The sequence below is a fragment of the Mustela erminea genome, chromosome 2 (genome assembly GCF_009829155.1).
Source record: "Mustela erminea isolate mMusErm1 chromosome 2, mMusErm1.Pri, whole genome shotgun sequence".
Classification (NCBI taxonomy): Eukaryota; Metazoa; Chordata; class Mammalia; order Carnivora; family Mustelidae; genus Mustela; species Mustela erminea.
In genome coordinates this window covers 165,231,451-165,256,512 of record NC_045615.1, presented here as the reverse complement: position 1 = coordinate 165,256,512, position 25,062 = coordinate 165,231,451, and the positions used below count along the sequence as shown (strand labels likewise).

The window sequence follows — 25,062 nt, the reverse complement described above, 5'->3', positions numbered from 1 at the left end:
CAGTCCCTCACGGAGAACACGCCTGAGCCACGCACGCACTTCGAACCGCGGGAGGCCCGCGACAGTTCCGCGCCACCGCGCCTCGGCACTGTCCCACGGGACCCGCGGGCTCGGGCCGGACACTCACTCGTCGGGCCGCGGGCAGGAGCACGTCCTGCTGCCCCCATTTTCCCGAGCAGGAGAGTGCGGTTCACGACAGCTCCGCCCACGGGACACGGCGAGAGCCGGACGCCAGCCGCCACCAGAGGCCAAGGTGGCGGCAGGTGCCGAGTGTCCGGGGAACTCGGCGAGGGCAGCGCAGGGGCCGCGGCTCGAGCGGAGCCGCACGGTCGGCGCCGGAACGCGAGGGCGCTCGCCGCGACGCGCCGCAGGACGGCCGGGAGAACCGGACCGTTGCTGGCCCGCCTGCCCGCCCCCTCGGCTAACACGACGGGGACCGCCACCGCCGAGGCGCCCGGACTCACGTCGCGAGCCCGTTCCGCGGAGGCGCAGCTCCCCAGCGCCGCGGCCGGAGAAGCCCCCACAAACACTCGCCGCACGCGGGAGCGGCCGCACCTCCTCCGCCCCGTGGGCTCGAAAACGCGCTCCCGGGAGGCGCCACATCGAGGCCCCAGAAGACACAGTTCCCGCAGATAAATAATACATCAGTAAAAGGTCCGAAGAGAGAGCGGATTCGGTGCGGCCCGCAGCGATGCAGAGGCGCCAGGGCCGGCACAGAAGGCCGCGGCGCAGTCGCCCCCCGGGCCGTGCTTCCGGAGTGTCCACGAGCAGGTCAGGGTGCTCCCCAAGCCCCAACGAGCCGCCGGCCGCCCCGCGTCGGCCGCCCCCGGGGTTCCCGGCGTACGGTCCCGCCGGCTCTCCGCTCCCGTCTGGGCGTCTGCGGACGACCTCAGGCCCGCCCCCTCGGTCGTCAGGCCGCACCCTATCCCGAAGCAGCCGTCACCCCGCGAACCGGTCCACGGCTTCCCTCCCGACCGCCCAGGGCCCTGGGAGACACTCACTTGCCCGCCAGATCTTTGTGAGAGCCGCTGGAATTCATGAGCTGGGCCAAGTCCTGCCGCACGGCTGCCGCCATCTTTCTTCCAGCTCCGCAGAGGATGCCGGGCCTCGCGCCGCCGCCGAGAACGAGCGCAGTCCTCCAGCCTGCGGCTAGAGGGAACCCGAGAGGCCATAGAGCAGCGGCTGTGCGGGCCAGAGCGCCGGGCGTGCGAGCCCGCGCAGGCCCGTTCGCAGAGCCGCGGGACGGAAGCGCCACACGCGTCCGAGGCCCGCCCAGGATCCTCCCGCGGGCTCAGGCCCGCGCGCCCCGACTTGGGATTGGCGGAGGAGGTCCAGGGCGTGTTGCTTGTGCGACTCCAGGAAGCGCCGGGGGCCGGAATCGCCGCCCGTCGTCGCCCAGCTCCGCGTGCGGCCCGGGCGTGGACGGCGGCCGCCCGCTCTGTGAGGCAGCGCTGGAGCGGCGCGCGTTGCCGCGACGAGCGGTTCCCGCGTCCGGTTCCCCGAGGCGGCGCTGTCCAGACGCGGTGCGGATGCGCGTGTTTCTGCGCTGGCGGTGTAGCCGGTTGGTCGCGACGGGCCTCCGCGGGCGTGGTCTGGGCGAGCTTGTGCGCGGCCGTCCCTTCCCCCGCGAAGCGGCCGCTGTGGCGGGGACCCCGAGCGACCCGCCGGCGCGCGGACGGCGCCGCTCCCTCACGGGTCCTCACGGGTCCTCACGGGACGCCGTCTGCACGTGCGCGCGAACTGTCGCCTCTCCTGGCGCTCGCGGACGACGACACCCCGTGCCGCCGTTGCCCTCGCTCTCGTTCGCTGAGGGGAGACCGGGCCGCGCGCGGCCGCAGCGCTTCCTCGCCGCCCTCTTCCGGTGCGGCGTCTGGCGGCGGGACGGCCGCGGGCCGCTCGGGCGTCCGGCCGGACGCTTCCTGCTGGTCACGGGGTCACGGGTCGCCGGGGCTGCAGGCCCCGGCCTCCCGGCGACGCTCTGTCTGCTGGCCTTGCCCGCCGCGGCGTCCAGGCGTGCGGTGGATGGCGGTTCCCTCCGTCGGAAGCGAGCGGCCGCAGGACGAGCGCAAGGAAATGCCTCCAGAAGGTCCTGTGGCGGCGCCGGGGGGCGCTGGGGAGCCTCTGCCTGCGGCTCGGCTCGGCTCGCGATCCGGGGTCCCGGGATCGAGCCCCGAGTGGGCTCCCTGCTCAGCGGGCCGCCTGCCTCCCCGCCTGCTCGTGGCCTGTCTCTGTGTCACGGGAAAAGAAAAAGGAAGAAGGGAAAGCGGAGGTGGCCGCGTCAGTTCTGGCGCCGGTTCTGGTACCGGTCCCTTGGCAAGAACCTAGTCACGTGGCCGGGGTTAGCAGCCCTGAGGCTGCAGACTTGGTTTCCAGGAGGGCAGCCCTTTGCCTGAGGAGGAGGATGGGTCGAAAGGACAGTCCGGATCTCCTCAGCCTGCCCCTCCGATCACCTCAGAATCCGAGGGAGTCCGTGTCACAGGAGCACGCGCCGGGGACAGATCGGGCGCCTCGCTCCTGAGGTGTCGCCTCCGGCTCCGGTCAGGATCCCAGCGTCCTGGGATGGAGCCCCACGTCGGGCTCCGTGCTCCGTGGGCAGCCTGCCTCTCCCTCCCTTGCTGTGTTTCTCTGTCGGATCAATAAGCAGAATCTTTAAAACAATCAAACTATCAACTCCCTGTTCAGCTTCGCTGCCAGCGCGGAAAGCGGGCGGTCTGGGGATGCCCAGCGCCGTCCGACGGCCGCGCGTCTCCTCGGGCCCAGGGCCGCATGCGCGGTCAGCAGATGGGCTGCCTCGCGCCTGTGCGAGTAAGACGGCGGCACGGCGGAGCAGGGCCAGGACACGCGCGTAAAACTCCGCGAGAGCGGCCGGTGAAACAGCCGGCGCTTCTCCGGGGGAAGGCCCGAGAAACACCCGTGCCCTTGTGGGGGTAAGTTCTTCGGTCTTTGAGAGGACCTCATCACCCCTGGTACTCGGGGCCCCAGGTTTGCCCTGAGAACACAGGTTTCCGGGACGTTCAGAGTTCTCCCTCTTCGGAGGAAAGCTTTTGGACCCAGAGGGAGCGCGTTTGTGGGCCAGGATTTTCAGTGTCGTTGTTTAATGGAATCTCTTTGAGTATTTACTAAACTGCTTCCAGGCAGTTTCGGGATCCGCTGACCACACCCACAGTTGTTTCTAGAAAGTTGTTCAATGTGACCCATTTCCTGTCTTCCACACTCACGCTTTCTTAGTATCTTTTTAGTGATGACAGTCTTGAGGTTATCTGAAACGACAGGCTTCAGTGAGAAGGGAACTCCATTAATTGGATTTTTGCTTCAGCTTGTCTTTGTTTTCTGGTGCTTTTTTTGCCCATTTGTGTTTGCCAAAAAGTCTTATCGGGCTGTGAGAAATCTCTGAGGCAAATCTCTTGTGCTGTTTAGGGGTACGTAAGCAGCTGTTTCAACTTCGTGAAGCCCAGGAATTACCAGATGCTCTGCTTTTCACCCTGACTTTGCGCCTTATTTGTAATACCTTGCTGAAAGCAAAAGAAGCAACCAAACACAGTCTCTTTCTGTAAACCTCCACTAGGGCTACCAGTCAGGTGGGGAAGTTGTCTACCTTCCTGATGATTGTAATCAGCATTTGACTAAGCTTTTGAACCGGACAAGGCCTCCCTTTTCCAGACTGCTCGGCCTAATCCTACCCAACCACATATTTTTAGGTTTTACTTACAGAAGGGTGGGAAAACAAGCATGGTACTGGAAACTTTTTCTCTCTTTTTAGTTGCTTAGCAGCAAAACCTTAGCTAGGCTTCTTTGAATTAAGAAATCCTAATTCTGTTTTACTACGTAAAATCTTAGGTCCCAGCCCCTACTTACTGAGTCAAACTGTCATATTAGCAAAGTCCATCTAGTAATTCTTGCACATTAAAGTTTGGGTAGCACTGCTCTAGCTTAGATGTCCACACCACTAGATGCGTTCTTCTCACTAAACTCTTACCTATTAGCCATTTTTCTGGCCAGGAAATCCCCATTTTTATATAATCAGTTGTAAAAGCTGGTCTCTAACCCCTCAGAATTTCCCTACCAATATGCAGAGGAAGTCATCCAGGTCCTTTTCCTGGTGCATTGTCCACTCTGTGTCCCATGTACCCAGCTCAAATATGCCTTGCTATAGAACTTTAAAAGGGCCTAGGTGATTGCATATATTCTGTTTTCTGAGCACCAATCCTTAACCTGCATTTATTCCATATGTTGCTAGTGTTCTGTGACAAAATTATTGTAGGGTCGTTGTGTGTGTTTCCTAGTCTAGACCCAGAATCAGCCCTTGTTCCTTTAGTTCCTTTTAGGAATGATATTTACAGATAACAATCTGAGTGCTAAGGATGTTCATTGCTACTGTCTTGGTCATTTTGGGACCTTTTCATCAGACAGAGCTAAAGAATACATATTTTAAGGATAAAATAAGTCACGAGTTCATTCTGATACTTCAAATTCCAATATAGGTGATGTTACTTAACTTTTTCTGTATCACATCTGCATCTCCTTACTTCCACATCCAGAATCCTGGTTCACAAGTATAGATGAGAGTATGGAGCAAAATATTCCAAAATTATTCATTTCACTCATTCTGTGTTGTACACACAATTTAAATACTACCATCCCCAATGTGATTGCTGAAGAATTCAACATTTTCCTACAAATACTCTCCCATTTCCTCTCTTCTCTACCTATATCGTGAGCACGTTCAGCTGTGACAAACTATACTTTCTTCCTCCTAATCTTCCTTTGGTCTTGTTTCATAAGCAGTACATATTTAATGCTCACCGTCGGCTCTTATACTGAGATCTCTTAGTCATTTTAGTTGGCTAAAGCTAGTTCTTTAATAGAGTTCTCAGTAAGAACTCCTGGAAAACATAATTTTAAACGTTCTTGAGTGTTGGAAACATCTGTGCCTTTTATGTTTGGAAATCAGTTTTGTTAGATATAATAATCCCTGACTTACTTTTCTTGAGAGCCTGAAGTGTGGTGCTCCATTTTCTTATGACCTAAAGCATTGCTGAAAAATACCTTATGAGAGTCTAATTTTCTTTTCCTTATAGGTTACATCGTCTTTTTGCCTAGATACCTCCCAATTTTTTTCCCTTTAACATCAAGAAATTTTACTAGACCACATGCTGGTATTGGTCATTCTTAGGCATAGAGCGTGCTCTTTCAATAGACAGTTTCCGTTTTTTTCAATAATATCTTTATCATTTTTGTTCTTGCTCTATTCCTTTGGTTTCTTTCCTCAGAAACTACTATTGTCTTTGTGTTAGATCTTCTTTATCTTAGTATTAGTCACCTTCCCTCAAAATCTTTTTATTTTTTTTTCACATTTTTAATTTAATTTTCAGTCATTTTCTCTTAAGGCATTATCTGACACTTTTATTTACTCCTAGTCTCCTTCTTGTTGAGTCTTCATTCCTAAAATGATGTTTTTATTTCTAATTCCTACCTGAGTTCTGCCACGCATTCTGGATGTTTCTGTTTCTTATTATTTTTCTCTGTCATGTCCTGTATCATTTTCTTTTCAATTTAATGAGTGTGAAAAGTGTATCAGGGCTCATCTTTTCAATTGAACTGGTGATTACCTTTCCTTTACTGACATTCAGTATCACTTTTCCTTTAAGAATATGTGAGGACAAGTTTCAGCCCTTTCCTCGCTTCTGGACGCTTTAGTCCCCCATTGCCTCTGTATCATACCTCAATAAATGAGACTCACAGAATATTTTCACTTACATCCTTCACTTTGATTTGAGACCTGGAGGATATACTGATGTCTGCCCCCTCCATCCTTGGCTCGCTGAGATAGGTTGGTATTTGCTTTTCCTTTGCAGTATGTCTCTTTTATTTAGGAACCCTTCAGTTGACACTTGGGCTATAGTTCCCAGTTTGTTGCCGTTATTCACTTGCTATATAAATTCAGACTAAACTAATTCATCATAAATTCCCCTTCTCTTCTTGTTTCCTCTGTTGACACGAGGTCTTTCTTCTGAGTGTCTCGTTATTTGGTAGTGCTCAAGCTTAAGTGACACCTCAGAGGCTGTGCACGGGTAGCGTGTTGGTGAATCTGCGCATATTCACAAATCTCTTCCCATCATCTTGGTGGTTGAATGGGGTTTACGCTGAGCTGCCGTCTCTTTCCCCCTCAGTGACCTATAAAATGTTACTCCACAGGATTTCAAATGAGGAGTCCAGTGCCTGTGATTTCTCTCACTCTTCCCTCCCTCCTACCTTCCATCCTTCTTCCCTCCCCCCCCTTTTCTTCATTCTCTCTCTTCATTCTCTTTGAGAGACTGAATGTGCAAACAAACAATGACAAGACCACATGTAAAAACAAAACTGACCAACAGTCTTTAGCAGCTAGTCCACTCCCCATCTGCAGCAGCCATCCCAGAAAGCCTAACGACTCCTGTGGTTATCAGCCCCAAAATGGCTAGCACTTGGTCAGTCACAGACAGCTTCCCTAATTTTTGCCCTAACCAGGAAAGCCAAATACTAAAGCTGTCCCCCAATCCCCCCATTCCCCGCCCCCCGCTCTAGGCCACCAACCAATTACATAGGCTACCCCACTTCTGGGTGGCCGCAGACAGCTTCCCTGTGCCAGCAACCTCCACTCAGGGCATACCTGAGTTCCCTTTTTCCACTATAAAGCTTTCCATTCCTCTGCCTGTCTCTGAGTACATAAATGATGACGGCCCAAATCCCTTGCTGTGGAAAAGCTCTAAGTAAATAGCCTTTGCTTGTCCTTATTTGGCTTTATTTCTGCACCTTTCTTCTCCTTCTCCCTCTCCTTCTTTTTCTTCCTCCTCCTCCTCCTTTTCTTCTTTCTCCTCACTCTTCCTCTCCCAACCCCATAGTCTTCTTTGTTCTTGTTTTTCTTCTTTTTGTAAGTAACTTGTTCTTTCCATGGGAAAGTCCTTAAAGATCTCTTTCTAGGAATTTCCCTCGCATATGCCTAGGTGTGTCTTTTCCCATTGATACTACCTGGAACTCAGTGACCCCTTTGACTTGCAGATGGAGGTCTGTCTTTAGGTCAGGGAAATTTTCTATTACTTGTTTAATTATTACTTCTCTTTTAGATGTTCCTTTCTCTCCTTGGAGAACTCCAGCAGTCATATGTCAAGTCTTTTGGATGTATCTTCAAAATGATGTGCCTCTTTCTTCCTTCCCTTTCTTTTTTAAGATTTTATTTATTTACTTGAGAGAGAGCAAGAGCACAGAGGGAGAGGGAGACGCAGACTCTCTGCTGAGCAAGGAGCCTGACATGGGACTCGATCCTAGGACCCTGGGATCATGACCTGAGCTGAGACAGCTGCCCATCCAACTGAGCCACCCCAGCACCCTCTATGTGCCCTTTTCATTGTAATTTCTCTCTTTATATTGTCTTGCTCTGTGTTTTGAGATACTGTTTCCACTTTTTAGGCCACTTAGCAGGATTCAGTCATTCTCTTTCAATGTTTCATCAGTGTTGTGTTTTTAAAATCATGATTTCCATTTGTTTACTTGTGTGAAAATCTTATACCTGTTTTATTTATGATAGCTTCAAATGAATACAAACCAATGTCCATTATAAGGAAAGGGAATGGAGACACTGTGGTATATGTATTCAATGGAATACTACTCAGCATTAAAAAGGGAAAAAAACTACAGATATCTGCAAGAATATGAATGAATCTCAGAATATTATACTGAGTGAAAGATATCAGACATTAAAAAATACATATAATAAGATTCTACATACCTGAAGTTCAAAGTCAAACAAAACTAATCTATGGAGACAGAAAATCAGATATTACTTAGGGAGGGGAAAATGCAGAAGGTTGGTAATTTACTAGGAAGTACCAAGAGGTGATGAAAATACTCTGTATGTTTATAGAGGTATGAGTTATAAGAATGGTATGCCACTCTTTATCAAGTTTCATTATACTGTATACTTAAGATCTGTGCATTTTATTGAATGTGAAATCTCAATTTAAAGAGGGAATAAAGGGGCGCCTGGGTGGCTCAGTGGGTTGAGCCTCTGCCTTCGGCTCGGGTCATGATCTCAGGGTCCTGGGATCGAGCCCCGCATCAAGCTCTCTGCTCTGCAGGGAGCCTGCTTCCTCCTCTCTCTGCCTGCCTCTCTGCCTACTTGTGATCTCTGTCAAATAAATAAATAAAATCTTTTTTAAAAAATAAAAAAGGGAATAAAATGCTTTTTGGTCAGTAGTGTGTGCACATTGAATTTAGTCATCTTAAGGGCTTTTATTTATGTATTTATATATATTTATTTATGATTTAATAAGTCTTCTGTCTTCTCTAACAGTGTGAAAAGCTGGTGCCCTGTCACCTTCAAATGAAGAGAAGTTTCAGTTTAACTGTTCTGCTTCCTTAAAGCTCCTCTTTGTCTGGATGACCAGCAAGTCCTTTTATTTTTTTCTTGACAATTTATCTCATTATATTTTTAATTGAAGTATAATTAACATGCTGTTATATTAGGTTCAGGTGTACAATATAGTGATTCAACAATTCTGCACATTACTCAGTGCTGATCATGGTAAGTGTACTTTTAAACCCCATCACCTATTTCACCCATCCTCCGACCACCTGCCCTGTAGCAACCATGAGGTTGTCCTCTGTATTTAAGTCTTTAGTTTGTCTCTTTTTTCTTTATTTGTTTTGTTTCTTAAATTCCACATATGAATGAAGTCATATGCTATTTATGTCTCTCTGTCTGACTGCTTTCAATTAGCATTGTAGGGGTGCCTGGGTGGCTCAGTTGGTTGGACGACTGCCTTCAATTCAGGTCATGATCCTGGAGTCCCGGGATCGAGTCCCGCATCAGGCTTCCAGCCCCATGGGGAGTCTGCTTCTCCCTCTGACCTTCTCCTCGCTCATGCCTCTCTCACTGTCTCTCTCTCTCAAATAAATAAATAAAATCTTAAAAAAAAAAAAAGTTCAATTAGCATTATACCCTCTAGGTCCATTCATGTTGCAAATGCAAGATCTCATTCTTTTTTATGGCTTAGTAAGATGGATAGATAGATATAGATAGATAAATAGATATCTTACTAGGTAGATCTTACTAGATAGATGTGTTACTACATAGGTAGGAAGATATTCCACATCTTTATCCATTCCTCTATCAGTTAACATTTGGGCTTCTTCCATATGTTATCTATTTCAAGTAATGCTGCAATAAACATAGAAATAAATTTATCTTTTTGAATTAGCGTTTTTGTTTTCTTTGGGTAAATACCAAGTAATGGAATTACTAGAGCATATGGTAATTATATTTTTTAATTTTTTGAGGAACATCCATACTATTTTCCACAGTGACTACACCAAGTTGCATTCCCATTAACAGTGCATGAGGATTCCTTTTTCTCCACATCCTCACGAACACTTGATATTTTTTAATCTTTTTTATTTTAGCCATCTTGACAGGTATAAGGTGGTATCTCACTGTGCTTTCGATTTGCATTTTCCCGATGATTAGTGATGATGTGCATCTTTTCATGTGTCTTGGCCATTTATGTGTCTCAGAACGTCTTCTTAAGAACAGTGCCAGGGCAGGTATTCTCCCACTTGAAGGACCATGGCTCTTCTCAGGCTATACTCTGTCCATTATCCAATATGTTCTGATGATCTTCCCTTTCTCTCTATCTCTAGACCCACTATAACTTGAGGCTTCATTCACATCCTCTAGTGCCCACTCTGTCTGCTCATTCCAAACCATTCATGTTTCAATTTGGTTCATATAGTTAAATTGGAAATGGGAGAGAAGGGTGAAAGGTATTTGATAGTCTGATTGATTTTGATAAACGAGCTGGTACCCAATACTTTGTGCCTTGTATTTAGTAAGCAATCAAATATTTGTTACACTGAGTAAAGAACACAATTGAGTAGTTCTACTTGAGTAGAACATACTTAAGTAGACCTACTTAATCCCAACATCATTGAATGTGATGTTTCCATCTAAATTTCCCTTCTCTGGAGATGGCACTAAAATCAGGAACATAAAATCTAAAGGTTGGGTAGAAACTAATGTTAGTGAGGTAGAGAAGATGGTCCAACTCTGCCACTAACTAGGAACACCCAGAAGCAAACAGTGAAATCTGGGTTGTAAAGCAAGAGCTCTGAGACCTAGAAAGACAATGAAGGGGTGGGTTAAGAGAGTAAGTAGAGGGATGCCTGGATGACTCATTTGGTTAAGTGTCTGCCTTCGGCTCAGGTCATGATCCCAGAGTCCTGGGATCAAGTCCTGTGTTGGGCTCCTTGCTCAGCAGGGAGTCTGCTTTTCCCTCTGCAGTTCCTCCTGCCTGTGCTCTTTCTCTCCCTCTGACAAATAAATAAAATCTTTATATAAAAAAAGAATAAGTAGAAGGTCTATCTTGGGTAAAAAGTATTGAGCACTGTGGTCCAACAATAGATACCCCCAGAGCCTCTTAACAAAATAATACCTGAAGGCCAAAAAGAGCACTGTTTCCACCATCACAACAATAAGCTAGACAAGCTACAAAATCATAGCTTTTATTGAGCTGATCAGAAAGCTGAGGTCACAGGACAACTGACTAGCCTGAATCCAAGGAAAGACAAGCTGCTTGTAAACACAGTTGAGAGGCAAGCACGGAGTCTTCTGTGGCACAGCATGTGAAGGAAGATGAAGCAGCCATTCAAACAGCAAAGAATTCTGCTAAATGTTTAAATAAATTGCTGAAGATTGTGTATGGCTTTGCATGCTCATGGAACTGCATGGAAACCACAACGATAAGGGGAATTCTTACCTACTCGCTGGCTCTTCTCCAGGGAAGGTGTTTTGTAATTAAAAGGGAAAACAAAGCTTTCCCTGGTTCCTAGTCTCTCTAGAGGTAGAAGTCGTCGTCTTCTGTTACGTGGAAGATGAGCACATTCCTTCAAACACATTAAAGTCTGGGTCCAGGTCCAAATGAGCAAGGCCGAGAGAGGGGAAGCACTTCCCTCTCTGAGCCCTTCTTTCAAGTTCCCATATCCTCTCTGAAGATGTGCCTTTTTCAGGATGGCTGACACTGGGAATACTTCCTTCAAGGGTAAAGCCTTCTCCTAACTACAGGGATGGTTACACCCCTAGCAAGACAAATCCCCTCTTATCCACAGGGAATGTGTTCTAATCCCTCTAGTTGGATGGCTGAAACCGTAGATAGTACTAAACCTTCTACATTCTATGCTTTTTCCTGTACAGACAGACCTATGATAAAGTTTAATTTATAAATTAGTCACAGTAAGAGATTAACAGCAATAACTAATAATAAAAGAGAACAATTATAGCAATGTACTATGATATATATGAAGTTGTATGAATGTGGTCACTCTATCGCACTGCACTCCCCTTGGGATGATGAGAGATGGTAAAATGCCTACATAACGTGATAAAGTGAGGTGAGTGACACAGACATTGGAATTTAGTGTTAGGATTAAGCTACTGCTGACTTTCTGATGGCATGTCAGGGAGGATCTGCTTCTGGACCAGAGCTGACTGCAGGTAAATAAAAACAGAAAGTGGGGCATCTGGGTGGCTCATTCGGTTAAGCATCTGCCTTTGGCTCGGGTCATGATCCCACGGTCCTGGGATCGAGTTCAGAATTGGGCTCCTTGCTCTGCTCCCTCTGCTTCTGCCTGCCACTCTGTCTGCTTGTGCTCTCTCTCTCTCTGACAAATAAATAAAATCTTTTTTAAATTAAAAAAAATAATTAAACCTCAGGAAAAAAACACAGATGGGCGGTGGGGGGAGAGACACTGTAGATCAGATCGTTATAGAGAACCCTCCACTTCTTTTTTTGTTTAAAGATTTATTTATTTTAGAGAGCACATGGGCATGTGAACTTGTGCAGAGGAAGGGGACTGAGGCAGAAGGAGATAATTTCGAGTAGACTCCCTGTAGAGCGCAGTGCCTGACACTAGGCTCCGTCTCACAACCCTGAGACCACAACCTGGACCGAAATCAAGTTAGATCCTTAACAGACTGAACCATGCAGGCGCTCCTACTTCTATCCTTTAATTACAAAAACAACTATTATAGAGGCAAATCTTGTTGCCAGAGGAAAAGTAACTGAACCCTGCCTACCACCAGCAGATGATTTTAGTGGTTGATTTTAATTTTTAGGTGGTTTGACATTATTTAGGATATGTTGAAAGTGACACTGATCTACATTCCCTTATTAGAAACCACTGAATATCAGTGTAGTTTGGAATTGAGGATAAATAATTTAAAAAACTTTTTTCTTAAAAAAAAATTTTTTTTTTCTTTTAAAACCAGCTTTAGGGGCGCCTGGGTGGCTCACTGGGTTAAAGCCTCTGCTTTCAGCTCAGGTCATGATCCCAGCATCCAGGGATCGAGCCTTGCATGGGGCTCTCTGCTCAGCAGGGAGCCTGCTTCCCCCTCTCTGCCTGCCTCTCTGCCTACTTGTGATCTCTGCCAAATAAATAAATATTTTTAAAAAACCAACTTTAATGAAGTATAATTGACATATAACAAAACACATCCACTTTAAGAATACCCTGTGAGTTTAGGCAATTGCATGCCCTCATGCCCCACAATCAAAGTCAAAAGTATCCCATCACTCTAGAAAGTTCCTTTCAACCCTTTCAGCCATAATCAAGTCCCATAATCAAACACATCGAATTTCTGCACTGTATGTAAGGATATTCACACTAAATGGTGTAAAGAATATTGATACTTTATGTCATATTGGGCCAAGTTTGACTGCTGTGTTTGTTATAAGCTTCATGAAACCCTTTAGTTTTCAAAAATTTTGGATTTTGAAACTGTTGATAAGGGATAATAGATCTGTGATAATTACGCATATAGATGCATAAATTGGTTTCTTGTATAGAGACATCTGGACTTAAGATAAATGGACTCATGAGCCTGTGGTTAATCTTTTGGCTACTAAGCTATTCTAAGAAAATTTTATTAACTACTGCATAGTTAGTACCTAACAGTATATCTGGAATATAATAGGTACTCCATAATACATTCCATTTTGTCTACTGACAATCCCACCCAACTCATACTTTATACTACTATCTCATTTAACTAAAAACAGTTTTTTAATTTTTTTTTTAAAGATTTTATTTATCTATTTGGCAGAGATCACAAGTAGGCAGAGAGGCAGGCAGAGGTGGAGGAGGAAGCAGGCTCCCCACTGAGGAGACAGCCCGATGCGGGGCTTGATTCCAGAACCCCGAGACCATGACCCAAGCCGAGGGCAGCGGCCCAACCCAATGAGCCACCCAGGTGCCCCCATTTTGAAAAAATCTTAAGTAGTCTCCATCCCAGCATGGGGCTTGAACTCACAACCCTGAGATTAAGAGTCACGTGCTCTATCGACTGAGCCAGACAGGTGCCCCTATACCACTACCTTTTCATTTTTTGTACTGATGTTTTCCTCAGAGACCTCCTTTATTTACTTAGAAAGCTCTAATTTTCTACCTGTTCATTTTCTGTCATTTCCTCTCGACCTGTGCTATCCAATATATAGTCATCAGCAACACACGGCTATTTAAATGTTATTAAAGATAATTAAATAAAATGAAAAAGTCAATTTCTTAGCTGCAGTAGCTACATTTCAGATGTCTGCTACATCTGATAGTGTGAATATAGAACAGTTCCACCACTGGGGGAAGTTCCATTGGCTAGAGCCACCTCATCTTGCTTGCCACTTTATTCCCAGTACCTTCCACAGTGCTTGGGATCCACTAGATAATCAACAAATACTTGCTGAGTTAATGTTTTCAGTTTATCTGTAAAAGCCTTCAGGCAAATATAAAGCAAAGATTCTTTTTTGAACTAGAAATGTTTGAATAGCATTTACTCTTAGGAGCTAAAATGCCTTTTTTTTTTTTTAAGTTTAGAATCTTTTTTTTTTATTATTATTAACATATAATGTATTATTTGTTTCAGGGATACAGGTCTGTGATTCCTCAGTCTTACACAATACACAATGCTCACCATAGCACATACCCTCTCCAGTGTCCATCACCCAGCCACCCCATCCCTCCCCCACCCCCAGCAACCCTCAGTTTGTTTCCTGAGATTAAGAGACTTTTATGGTTTGTTTCCCTCTCTGGTTCATCTTGTTTCATTTTTTCCTCTTTTCCCCTAAGATCCTCTGCCTTGTTTCCTAAATTCCTCCTATGTGAGACTGTATAATTGTCTTTCTCTGATTGACTTATTTTGCTTAGCATAATATCCTCTAGTTCCACCACTTTGTTGAGAATGGCAAAATTTCATTTTTTGATGGCTGAGTAGTACTCCATTGTGTGTGTGTGTGTGTGTGTGTGTGTATATATACATATATATATGTGTATATATATGTATATATATATACATATATATATATATACCGTATCTTCTTTATCCATTCATCTGTTGATGGACATCTAGGTTCTTTCCATAGTTTGGCTATTGTAGACATTGCTGCTATAAACATTTGGGTGCATGTGCCCCTTCAGATCACTACGTTTGTATCTTTGGGGTAAATACTCAGTAGTGTGATTGCTGGGTCATAGGGTAGTTCTATTTTCAACTTTTTGAGGAACCTCCATGCTGTCTTCCAGAGTGGCTGTACTAGCTTGTATTCCCACCAACAGTGTAGGAGGGTTCCCCTTTCTCCACATCCTTGAAAAGGTAAAAAATTAGGTTATATTTTATTCTTTATTATAGCTTTCATTATTAATGGTTTTTGGTCATTGAGCATTTACCAAATGCCACGCACTGTTCAAATTGTTTTATGTATATTTTCTCGGTAATCTTCACAACAACCTTATGATATCTACACTATTCTCAATTTACAGATAAGGAAGAGATGGAAAGTAATTTGCCCAAGATCATGTAGCTACCAAGTGGTAGGGCCAGAATTTGGACCCAGGCAGTCTGAGTCCAGAGGCTAAGCAATTAACCCCAACACTGAGCTCTTTGTGATTTATTATTTTTTTCTTTTTAAGGAGGGAAAGGCGGGGGTGGGGGGTGGGAGGGGAAGAGGGAGAAAGAGAATCTTAACCAGGCTCCACGCCCACCAGGGAGCTTGAGGTGGGGAGACCTGAGCCAAAATCGAGTCAGTTGCTTAACCAAACGAGCCATCCAAGCACCCCTCTTGATGACTTTTTATAAAAGATTTTATTTATTTATTTGAGAGAGAGAGAGAGAGAGAGTGCTTAGGAGTAGGAGGGATGGGCAGAGGGAGAGGGAGACACAGACTCCCAGCTGAGAAGGGAGAGGGAGGCCAAGCAGGGCTCCATCCCAGACACTGGGATCATGATCTGAGCCAAAGACAGCCGCTTCACCAACTCAGCCACCCAGGTGTCCCTTTATGATTATTTTTAATAAGAACCATTTATTTTCTTCTTTCCAGTCTTCAAACCTCTGTTTTCTTTTTCCTTACTTAATTACATTTAGCTAGCATACCCTAGAAAATATGAAATAATCACTGCTATAGCCCTGCATCTTTGTTGGGTCCCTGACTTTAATGTGAATGCTTCCCTCATGTCACTCTAAGGTATGATGTTACTGTTGTCTTCTGATGATAATCATGATCCATTTAAAGAAATATTCTTTTATTTCTAGTTTACTATGAATTTTTAAATTTCAGAAATGGCTGTTGAATATTATACAATGCATCTCTAGAGAGTATCATTTGGCTTTTCTCCTTCAATAAATTACTTGAGATTTCTTAGTGTTAAACCATCCTTCTTGAAGTAAACCATACATTGTCATGGTATGAATTCTTTTTAGTACCACACCACTGTTTTTGATATTTTAACTTAATTTTCCTTGCAACAAAGTCATAAGAGAAGAATTCCTCTCCTTCTTTGGGTATTGTTTGTCCTGAGTTTTGATATTCGGGTTACGCTAGCCTTGTGGAATAGCCCAAGAAATGTTCTCCCTCTTGGGACAGTTTCCCTAGAGTCCAGCCAGGGTTTGACACCCCATCTCAACTCCCTTCTTCTCCTGGAGGTGTCCATGGTACCGGCAGTGGCCACTCGCTCTCCGGGCTTCTCATGAACTGGACTCGCCTTCGAATCCCCAACAAAGCCTGGGCACCTTCCCATTTCCTCCCTTTCCCGCACCGGCCGCAGAGCCGCTGGCGGCCTGGCCTGCTCTAGTTCCCCGCCACCTGCCCTGCCACCGAGTTTGCACGGGACACGCGCGGCGGCGACTTTCGCAGAGCAGAACTGACCCTGCGGGTAGACGCGGTGGAGCTGCGGGACACCCGTCCATCGCCCTCCGGATCCCGGGGCTTCTCCTCGGCCGCCGGCTCTGCGCCCATGCGCGAGGTGCCGGAACCTAAAACCCGGACCGCCTGACCCCAGAGCAAGCGCCCCCACGACAGCGAAGTCTGGTCTGGTCCACCGCGGCCCCGGGCTCCGTCCCGCACGCCGGCAACCGCAGGCCGCACGACGCGCTTCGGGCCCGCCGGCCTCCGCACTCGGCTCCGCCCGGCCGCCCGTCCCGCACCGCGCTCGCTGCCCCGGCGCCGGCTGCCCCGACTCGCGCTCGGCGTCGCCTCCTCGTCTGCAGCGGGGACGGCGCGGGAGCCAGAGGCGGACAAGGTGACTAGACGCGTCCGTGTCCGCGGCCGACCGCCAAGCCCCCGCCGGAGTGAGCGGAGCGAGTCCCCTCGGGGCTCGCAGAGACCCCGCAAAGCCGAGACGGAGGGAGGGCGTTCGCGCGCCCGACGCCCCCAGCACAGCCGCCCCGCGGGGCTGCGGGGAGCTCAGGCGCGGCGCGAACGTCCCGGCGGGCGAGCCAGAGGCGAGGCGCGGCCGGCCCCCCCCGCAGCTCGGCCGGTGGAACGTCCCGGCCACGCCTCCGACGGAGCCCGAGTCACGTGGGGCCGCAGCGTGCTCCCGCGCCCTGCGCAGCGACGCGAGGCTCGGGTTGCCTCGGGGAGGGCCGAGGCGCCGCGGAAGGGGCGGGGCGAAGGAAGCGGGCCGGGGGGCGGGGCCGGCGGAGGAGAGGGGCGGGCGGAGAGGGGCGCGCGGGCGGGGAGGGCCCGGCGTATTATGGGATGCGGCGGTGGAATGGCGCTGGGCGCGTGATTTTGAACAAACCCGGGTCTGTGTCTCGGAGGCGCCGCCGCCGCCGCTGCTGCTGGGAGCCGAGGGAGCGCGGCGCGAGGAGCAGGCGGCGGCGCCGCCGGCGGCTTTGGTGAGCGTCAGCCCGGGGGGTGGGGACCTCTGGGCCGGCGGGCGGGAAGGGGACGCCGGCCCCCCGCTGCGGGTGGTGGCGCGGGCGGAGGGCGCCGGACCGCCCCCTGCGGGAGCCCGGGCCGGCGGGGCGCGGCGGGGCGCGGCGGAGAGCGGGAACCTGCGGGCTGGTGGCCGCCGCGCCGCCTCCTCGGGCCGCAGGGGGCGGGGGGGGCCTCCCGGCCCGGCCTCTTCCCGCCGGCGCCCGGCTGGGCGGCTGTCACCCGGCGGGGCCGGCCCTGGCCCGGCCGTCCGCCCCTCGCGGCCGGCGGGAGGACGGGTTCCGGCGGCTGTTGACACGCACCTTGCGTGGCCCGCGAAGCCGACTGTCGCCCCGGGTTCCTGGGAACCGGTTCTGCTGCTGTGTCATTTCGTCCCAGCGCCCGCTTCCCTCGCTGCCCGCCGCCCCTTCTTCCTCCGCCCTTTGTATGCGCCCGTCTTCGCGTGCGTCCGTTTTCCTCGCGAAGCCCCCGGCTCGGTGTCGTAATGACCCCGAGGTGCACGGGGGCCGGCGGCGGGCCGGCCTGAGCCTGGCCGAGCAACGGTAAACAGCTGGCGGGGGCGGAGTGAAGTTTGGAGACGGGGGGACCGCGGGCCTCGGGGGGAGCGGGACGCCGGGTCGGAGCGGCCGGGCGCGGCGGGGGGCCGCGGGCTCCCGGACGGGCTCGTCGCCCCGGAGGGGGCAGGGGGTGGGGCGGCCTGTGCGGCGGCCACCTCTCCCCGCGGACACCGGGCTGCCCAGAGGACCGTGGAGGCCTGTGCTCGGCCGTGAAACCCCGCGCGGCGGTCGCGGGCGGGCTGGCGGGCCCGGGCTGTAACGCGGGGGGTTCGGCGTGGCCGGAGGTTCCCGCACGCAGCAGACAGGACCGACTCGGGTCCCGTCGCACGTCTGGTCGCGCGTCGTGGGGCTTCCTGGGACGATGAACAACACCCTGGTGCCCTCCAGGGGCCACAGCGCGGCGGGCGGAGCCGGGGGGACGCTCTGCGAGCCCTCGTGCGGGGCCACTCGCTCTGCCGAGCGGACGCGCCTTGCGGGCTCCGGTCCCGCCCGCCGACGGACCGTCGGACGCCCGGCTGGTGATTTAGGGCAGAGGCGCCTTTTCCGCGCTTCAGCCGCCGTCACTCCTCAGCGCGTCCCCACCTCCGAGCGGCGACAGCCCGGGAGCCGCAGGCTCGCGGACAGGAGGGACCTGAGACGCAGGGACAGCAGCATGGCTCAGAATCCGCTTTCGGAACCGGAGCGCGGCGGGTTTGGGCCGCGTCGTCACGAGCGCCCGGGCCCGCGACCGCGGACTGGGTCTGGGGGCAGGGCGGCCGCGGGGGGCACCGGCGTCCTGCCCGGCGCCGAGGGTCCGTCCGCGCCGCGGGGAGCCGCGCGCTCCGTCGTCCTCGCCTCAAGTTGCTTGTCTGAGAACGAGGGACTTCGGGTTCTTCATTGTCCTTCCGGGGGGCTCTGCTGCTCAGAAACGCGCCGGGCCCGGGACTCGACCTCCGTGCGGCCGCCGCGGGCCCGCAGACGCACCCGCTTCCGCCGCGGGGCGGGCGGTCTCGGCGAGCGCGCGGGGGCCTCCCCGCGCGTTTGAAGGTTGGCGGGCCGGGCGGGCGGCTTCCCCGGGTCTGTGGGCGGGCGCCTCTGCGGCGGAGGGCGGCGGGGGGCGGGGAGGGCGGCGGGGAGGGCGGGGCGGCTGGCGCGGCGGCGGCGGCGGGGAGGGCGGTCGGGAAGCCGCCGAGCGTGCTGGTGATGACGAGGTGAAAATGGCGGATCTTTCGAAATACAATCCCGGCCCCTGACACAGCAGCGGCGGCGGCGGCGGCCCCGGGCCCGGGAGCGCTCCCGCCGGGGCGAGCTGGGAGCGACGCGGCCGGCCGGGGCTCCGGAGCGCGGCAGAGCCAGCCCCGCCGGGCTCGGAGTCGCCCGGGACCTCCCGGAGCCCCCACCGCGGAGCGCAGGGAGGAGGAAGCGGCGGCCGCTGGAGGTAGAGGAGAAGGGGGCGTCCGGAGGCTTCTCCGCAGCGCGTCCCTTTCCTGCAGGGGCGGCGGGAGGGGAGCGCCCGGTGCGGAGCGCGGGGCATCCGTAGCCTCGTCCTGACGGCGGCGCGGCTGCGGGTGCGGAGGGCCCGAGCGGACCCGAGGCGGCCGCCGAGGCCTAGAGGAGCCGCCGGCTCTGACCCGGTTTCCTGACTTGGCGGCGCCCCCCCCCCCCCCGACGGCGGCGGCGGCTGCGGGGAGGCGGCGGCGGCTGCGGGGCCGTGTGTTGCCTTCGGGACGCGGGCACCGGCTCTCCCGCATTTAAGCCCCGCGCTGTGGAGCGTGCGGGCGCTCGCGTTTGGAAGCGTGTGCGCGGGTGTTGTCACCGCCGAAATTGTTTCCTTTTTCTGTTGCTCCGTCGTCCGTGGAGGGACGCGTTTGCCCCCCGCGTTCGGCCCACGGCAGCTGAGACTGTCAGTCGCGTCTAAGCCCCGTGTTGCCCCCCCCCCACACCCATTTCGTGGATTTGGAGACTGAGTCGTGTCACGCGCTGCGGTGCGCAGACTCCGGGGTCCGAGGGACCCGCCGCGTCCGCGCTCCCGCGTGTTGCCGTCCCTGTGCGGCGAGCGGTGAGGGCGCCGGGTTGGCGGAGAGGAGTCGTGGGCTCTGTCCTGCCCCAGGACGGGGCGGGCCGGCGCTTTGCTCGAGAGCTCCAGCGTGGGACCGAGCGGCTCTGCGGCCGGAGGTGATGGCCACGGTTTAATGTCCTTGGGGTCCCTGAAGACGCGGGAGCGGCAGATCCCGCGGGAGCCGGGCTGCGGGCTCGCCCCGCCGGGGCCCTCGGGTGTCCCCAGCTGTCGCCGCGGGAGGTTCGGTCGCTGACACGGAGAGGCGCGGACTGGAAGTGCCGCGCGAGTGTGTGCGGTGGCCACGGCTGCCCTCGCCCACGTTTCCCACGAAGACGTGACGTCAAAGCGTGACGTGCGGTGTCGCCCATCCCGGGTCAGGAGAAGCTTGCCCAGGGGCTTTCACGCGTTGGGAGAGTAAGGGACCAAAAGGTTGTAGGGGACGTAACTGCAGAGGTCCTCAGAAGCTTGTTCCTGATTTCGTTAAACGTTTCTCTGATGTTCTCGTCTTACCCAGTAGGGATTGGGTTCTGTTCTTTTCTTACGGATTTATGGTGCATTATTTGGTACGTGCCAGCTGGCTTCTAAGTTAGTGGTAGAACGCAGAATTTAGAAAGTAGTTAACATAAAGGAGAGTAAAATGTTTTGGTGGCTTTTTTTTTTTTTTTTTAATTACAGAGGACTGTTGTCTTTTTTGGTGATTCTTTGTGATTGTCTTTAAAGGCCAGTTTTCAGATTGTTATGGTTAGAACAATTGTCTGTTAATAATTAGAAGTGTGGGGGCGCCTGGGTGGCTCAGTGGGTTAAGCCGCTGCCTTCGGCTCAGGTCATGATCTCAGGGTCCTGGGATCGAGTCCCGCATCGGGCTCTCTGCTCAGCAGGGAGGCTGCTTCCTCCTCTCTCTCTGCCTGCCTGTCTGCCTACTTGTGATCTCTCTCTGTCAAATAAATAAATAAAATCTTTAAAAAAAATAAAAAAAAATAATTAGAAGTGTGTTAGAAAGAAACGAAGAAGACTTATGCCAGCAGAGACAGTATAAGGTCTTTTTTGGGGAAGAGGAGCATTACAGATTTTAATTATTTGTTACTGTTGAGTATTTCTTATGTGTCATATACTGTGCTAGGGATAGGACATACCTCAGTATCATTGCCTCAGGAAACTTTCAGTTTAGGAGTTGGGAGGTAAAGTTGGAAGGATGGGTTGGGTCGAGCTTTAATGCAGAAGGCCTTGAGAGTTACAGAAGATTTTCAAAATAGGAGAATGACCGCCTCAGAGATGTACTCAAGGGAGTTAAATTCTGCAGCTTTTATGGAGAATGTGTTGTGGGTTAGAGGAGATGGAGGTAAAAGTACCACACCAGGTTTTAGACTTTGGAGATTCAGACATTCTTGGTTGTAGTGAGAAGGAGACACTGTGAAGGTGTAGTCTGCATGGTATATGCCAGATTAATAGTTCCATGGAGGGACATGAAAGATGACAAGATCTTAAGCCCTATTGTTTTGATAGTCTAAGGTCATAAAAAGCTAATTCAGTTTAGATGGAGAAAGAGGAAAAGAATTTTCATTTGAGTTCTAGTGTACCACATAACTGTTTTTCATAGTAGCCTTGCAAGTAAATGGAGGCTTGGTGAGATTACTGTTTTAGGGTTCCATGTTAAACAACTAGAAGAGCCAACATTTGGAAATGGATCTGATTTGAATCCCCATGTTTTGTCTACCATGTTAGTCTTTTTTTTGTTTGTTTTTTAAGATTTTGTTTATTTATTTGACAGATCACAAGTAGGAGGGGGGGCAGGGGGAGTAGGCTCCCCGCTGAGCAGAGAGCCCTATGCGATGCCAAAGGCTTACCTTACCTTACCTTACCTGGCTCAATGGCTTACCCCATTGAGCCACCCAGGCACCCCTGTACACCATGTTAGTCTTAAGCATGAGTAATATATACAGTACCCCCTTTTAAAGGGAAAAAAAATATTATGGGTCCTTACATTGGCCTAAATAGTTTTATTAAAATATTTAATTTTTGGATGTATATAGTATGAATTGCTTACGTCTGTTGCTTTTATGTAAATATAAAACACAGGTAGACTTGTAAATAAAATATAAACAAAACTATAAAGCGCCAGTAAAACAAATTAAATATAGGATAATGGATGATGTTGCTTTGCTGAAACAAACTCTTTGCATAGAAAATACACTATTGCCTGCCTTGGCAAGGTGCAGTTTTTTTATATACTATATATCCTGTGATAATCCAGTTTCTACACCACTTTTGTGCATTTGAATGCTGCAAAACTTTCCTCCTTAACTCACAGATGGTTTGGCTTTCACTTGGCATAAATATATCATTTACCTTATAAGACCCTTCTGTGCCTTTTTTTTTTAAACCCACCCTTATTCTAGTACCATTGATTGTGCATATGAGGTGGTTGTTCAGATGATCCAGAATATACTTTAAAACATATTATCAAAATGAAAATATAAATTTTTAAAATCTTCCTCAGGACTCATGGCTTATAGTCCAGTGCTCCCAGTTTAGTCTGAGAAATAGTTATGTACTAAGTTTTTGAGTTGTCAACGTTTGATTTTAGAAATCAGAGCTAAAATCCAAAAGGTAACGCTGTTAACTAGTTAGTCTGGTGGTAAGCTCTAGGTACAAAAATATAGTTCTTAAACACTCAGATATTTTTGTCTAATCTGACAAATTACTCATCTGTAATATGGTGATAGGTGACCACTTAATAATGTTATGTGCAAGAATGAAGCATTTGAAAAAAAAAAAAGAATGAAAACATTTGTTCTCCCTGGTTGTCCTTCACCTGTAATTAAGAAAGTAAGTGTTTTAGCACTGATAATATTCCATTTGGAACTCTTAAGAGATTTAAAAGCATAGAGCATTTGCCATTTCTATCTTGCATTATTTTTTATTTTATATTTATTGGTTTATTTTAATCACTGTCCCAATTCAGACCCTCCATTTATCTCTGTCTTGAGCTAATTACCGAATAGCCTTCTAACTAACCAGTCTCTCTGCCTCCAGTCAAATAAAACACTGAGATGAAGTTAATCCTCCCAAAGTATAACTGTGGTCATGCCATTCTTCTATTGATTTCTAAGCTTTGTCAGGGCAAGGTCTTTGGTTAATTACCCATAATGCCCTTCACAGAGTTGGGAAGTAATAAGTATTTGTTAATTAAATGACTGATAAAAACCATAAATGAGTTAAAAATTAAGAGAACCTTGTCAACTTAAGATGGAATGTAATTGCACGGAGTATAGGTTAAAAGCTAATTTTGAGTATTTGAAAGCTTATTTGAAAAGGAGTTTCTCAGTTTGTTCCTTATGAGTTTATTTTATTTGACGTGTTGTGAAGTCTCAGAGCGTTATTTAAACCTGTCTTACTCAAATAGACAAATCAAAGTTATCTTGGTAAATAATGCTTGGATTGGTAAATAATGCTAGAATTTTAGATGATATCCCTTCCCCATGATTAATTATTCATTCTTCAAGTTTGTTTTGGAGGTTACTATTTGGCAGCCCTGTTCTAGGCATTGGAGATAGGGAATCCAGTGATTAAAGACAGCCAAGTCCCAGTCCTTGTGGAGTTTGCATTGTAAAGAAGTAGGGCAGGAAGACTGAGACTATAAACAAAGATATTTTCTGATTGTGCTAGATGCTATCATGGAAGTACCAGGGTAATGTGATAGAATGCTTCGGGCAGTGGAGATGAGAGTAGGGGTGCTACTTTAGATCTTGAAACGTCAGACAGTCGAGACAAATACAGAAATCATTAGATTTTCTGAAATCAGTTAATCTTTGACACTCAATAGACTTAAACCATTCAACCATGTTCAGCTGTGAGGAGGAAAACTCAGTGTATTGATTTCCAGAATCATGCTTTGCCTTTAGAACTTTGTTGTATGAGCAAAAAATACTGGAGGCATGGGGAATACATTGTATGTTCTGTCTTCTTTCCTACCATACCTTGCCAGGTAACCCTGGCAAAAATGAGGTGAAGTAAAGCTCTTCAGTCCTACTGGCTTGTGAAAATTCTCTCTTTTCTTGTAGTGGTCCTCAACACAGTGATGATGAGGTTGCATGTGCTTAGTTCATATCTTCCATTCCTAAGGGATAAAATTAGAGTGATGACTCATGTAGCTGCATGACCAGACCCTTTCCTGCCATGCCCACAGCTCCTTTTGAGAGTTGCTTTTAGCACAAGCTACCATGCCTTGCATGTGACCCTGATTGAAACAGATACAGATATCTAATCATAAAGCAGTTATCATAGTCTGCTTAGTGGCTTTGAGGTATGCTGGTTCAGAATTCTGCACAGCCCGACACTACATAGAGACTGGCCAAACCAATCAAATCTTTTCTTCTTCAGATTTTGAACTTTACTCCTAGTTCAAGGAAGACTCTAGTTCTGTAATTCCTAGTCTTTTTTTTTTTTTTAAGGTTTTATTTATTTGACAGCGAGACAGGGAGAGAGGGAACACAAGCAGGAGGAGTGAGAGAGGGAGAAAAACAGGCTTCCCGCTGAACAGGGAGCCGGATGTGGGACTTGATCCCAGGGCTCCTGGATTAATACCAGAGCTGAAGGCAAATGCTTAACGACTGAGCCACCAATGTACCCCATTTCCTAGTCTTTTTAACAGGATAAGTAAAGAGACATGTTATTCTGAATAGCAAGCTTCAAAATATTTGAAGCAAGAAAAACCGCACAGATGGGGAAAAATAGACAAATTCACAATCATATTTAGGAATTTTTAGTAGCCTTTCTCAGTAATTGATAGAAGAAGAAAAGGCAACAATATAGAAGATGCCAACTACACTGTCAACAACTTGCTGTGATTGGCGTGTAAAATACCGCTCTCAGCACCTGTAGAATACGCGTTCTTTTCAGGGGCACATGCACTGTTCACCGAGATAGAGCATGTACTAAACAATGAAGCAAGTCTCAAATTTCAAATGATGGGAATGTTGTAGAATATGACATTCTTTGGCAATAATAGGAGTAAATTAGGAATCAGTAGTAAGATAGAAAATCCCCTAATAGCACACTTCATTTTTTTGTGTGTCAAAGACAAAATCGCAAGGAATATTAGAAAACATTTGAAATGAATGATAATAAATTGAAAACAAAATAACATTAGTAGAATGCAGCTAGAGGTTTGGGGCAAATTTTTAATGTTAAGTATTTATTTTAGGGAAGAAGAAATCTGAGGGTTTTAGACATACTTTTT

The 25,062-nt window shown here is 49.3% G+C and overlaps 2 protein-coding genes across 11 annotated transcripts in view; one reads left to right on the top strand and one right to left on the bottom strand.

Moving 5' to 3' along the window:
- Window positions 1–1,168, bottom strand: part of COPS4 (COP9 signalosome subunit 4) — a 37,498-nt gene extending 36,330 nt beyond the window's left edge. For 2 of the 4 annotated variants that reach the window (XM_032334775.1, XM_032334777.1), the window contains exon 1: window positions 1,002–1,167. In XM_032334775.1, the coding sequence (XP_032190666.1) occupies window positions 1,002–1,075 (74 nt within the window). In that variant the 5' untranslated portion in view covers window positions 1,076–1,167. Of the gene's footprint in view, window positions 1–1,001 lie in introns of all 4 variants that reach the window. The other 2 variants (XM_032334778.1, XM_032334776.1) reach the window with 2 other exon arrangements.
- A 15,831-nt stretch (window positions 1,169–16,999) lies between these two features.
- The window catches only part of LIN54 (lin-54 DREAM MuvB core complex component), a 67,837-nt gene continuing 59,774 nt past the window's right edge, over window positions 17,000–25,062 (top strand). For 2 of the 7 annotated variants that reach the window (XM_032334770.1, XM_032334761.1), the window contains exon 1: window positions 17,000–17,188. The gene's annotated coding sequence lies outside the window, so the exon portion shown is untranslated. Of the gene's footprint in view, window positions 17,189–17,671; window positions 17,771–18,702; window positions 18,812–18,929; window positions 19,203–25,062 lie in introns of those variants that run through there. The other 5 variants (XM_032334771.1, XM_032334762.1, XM_032334772.1 and 2 more) reach the window with 3 other exon arrangements.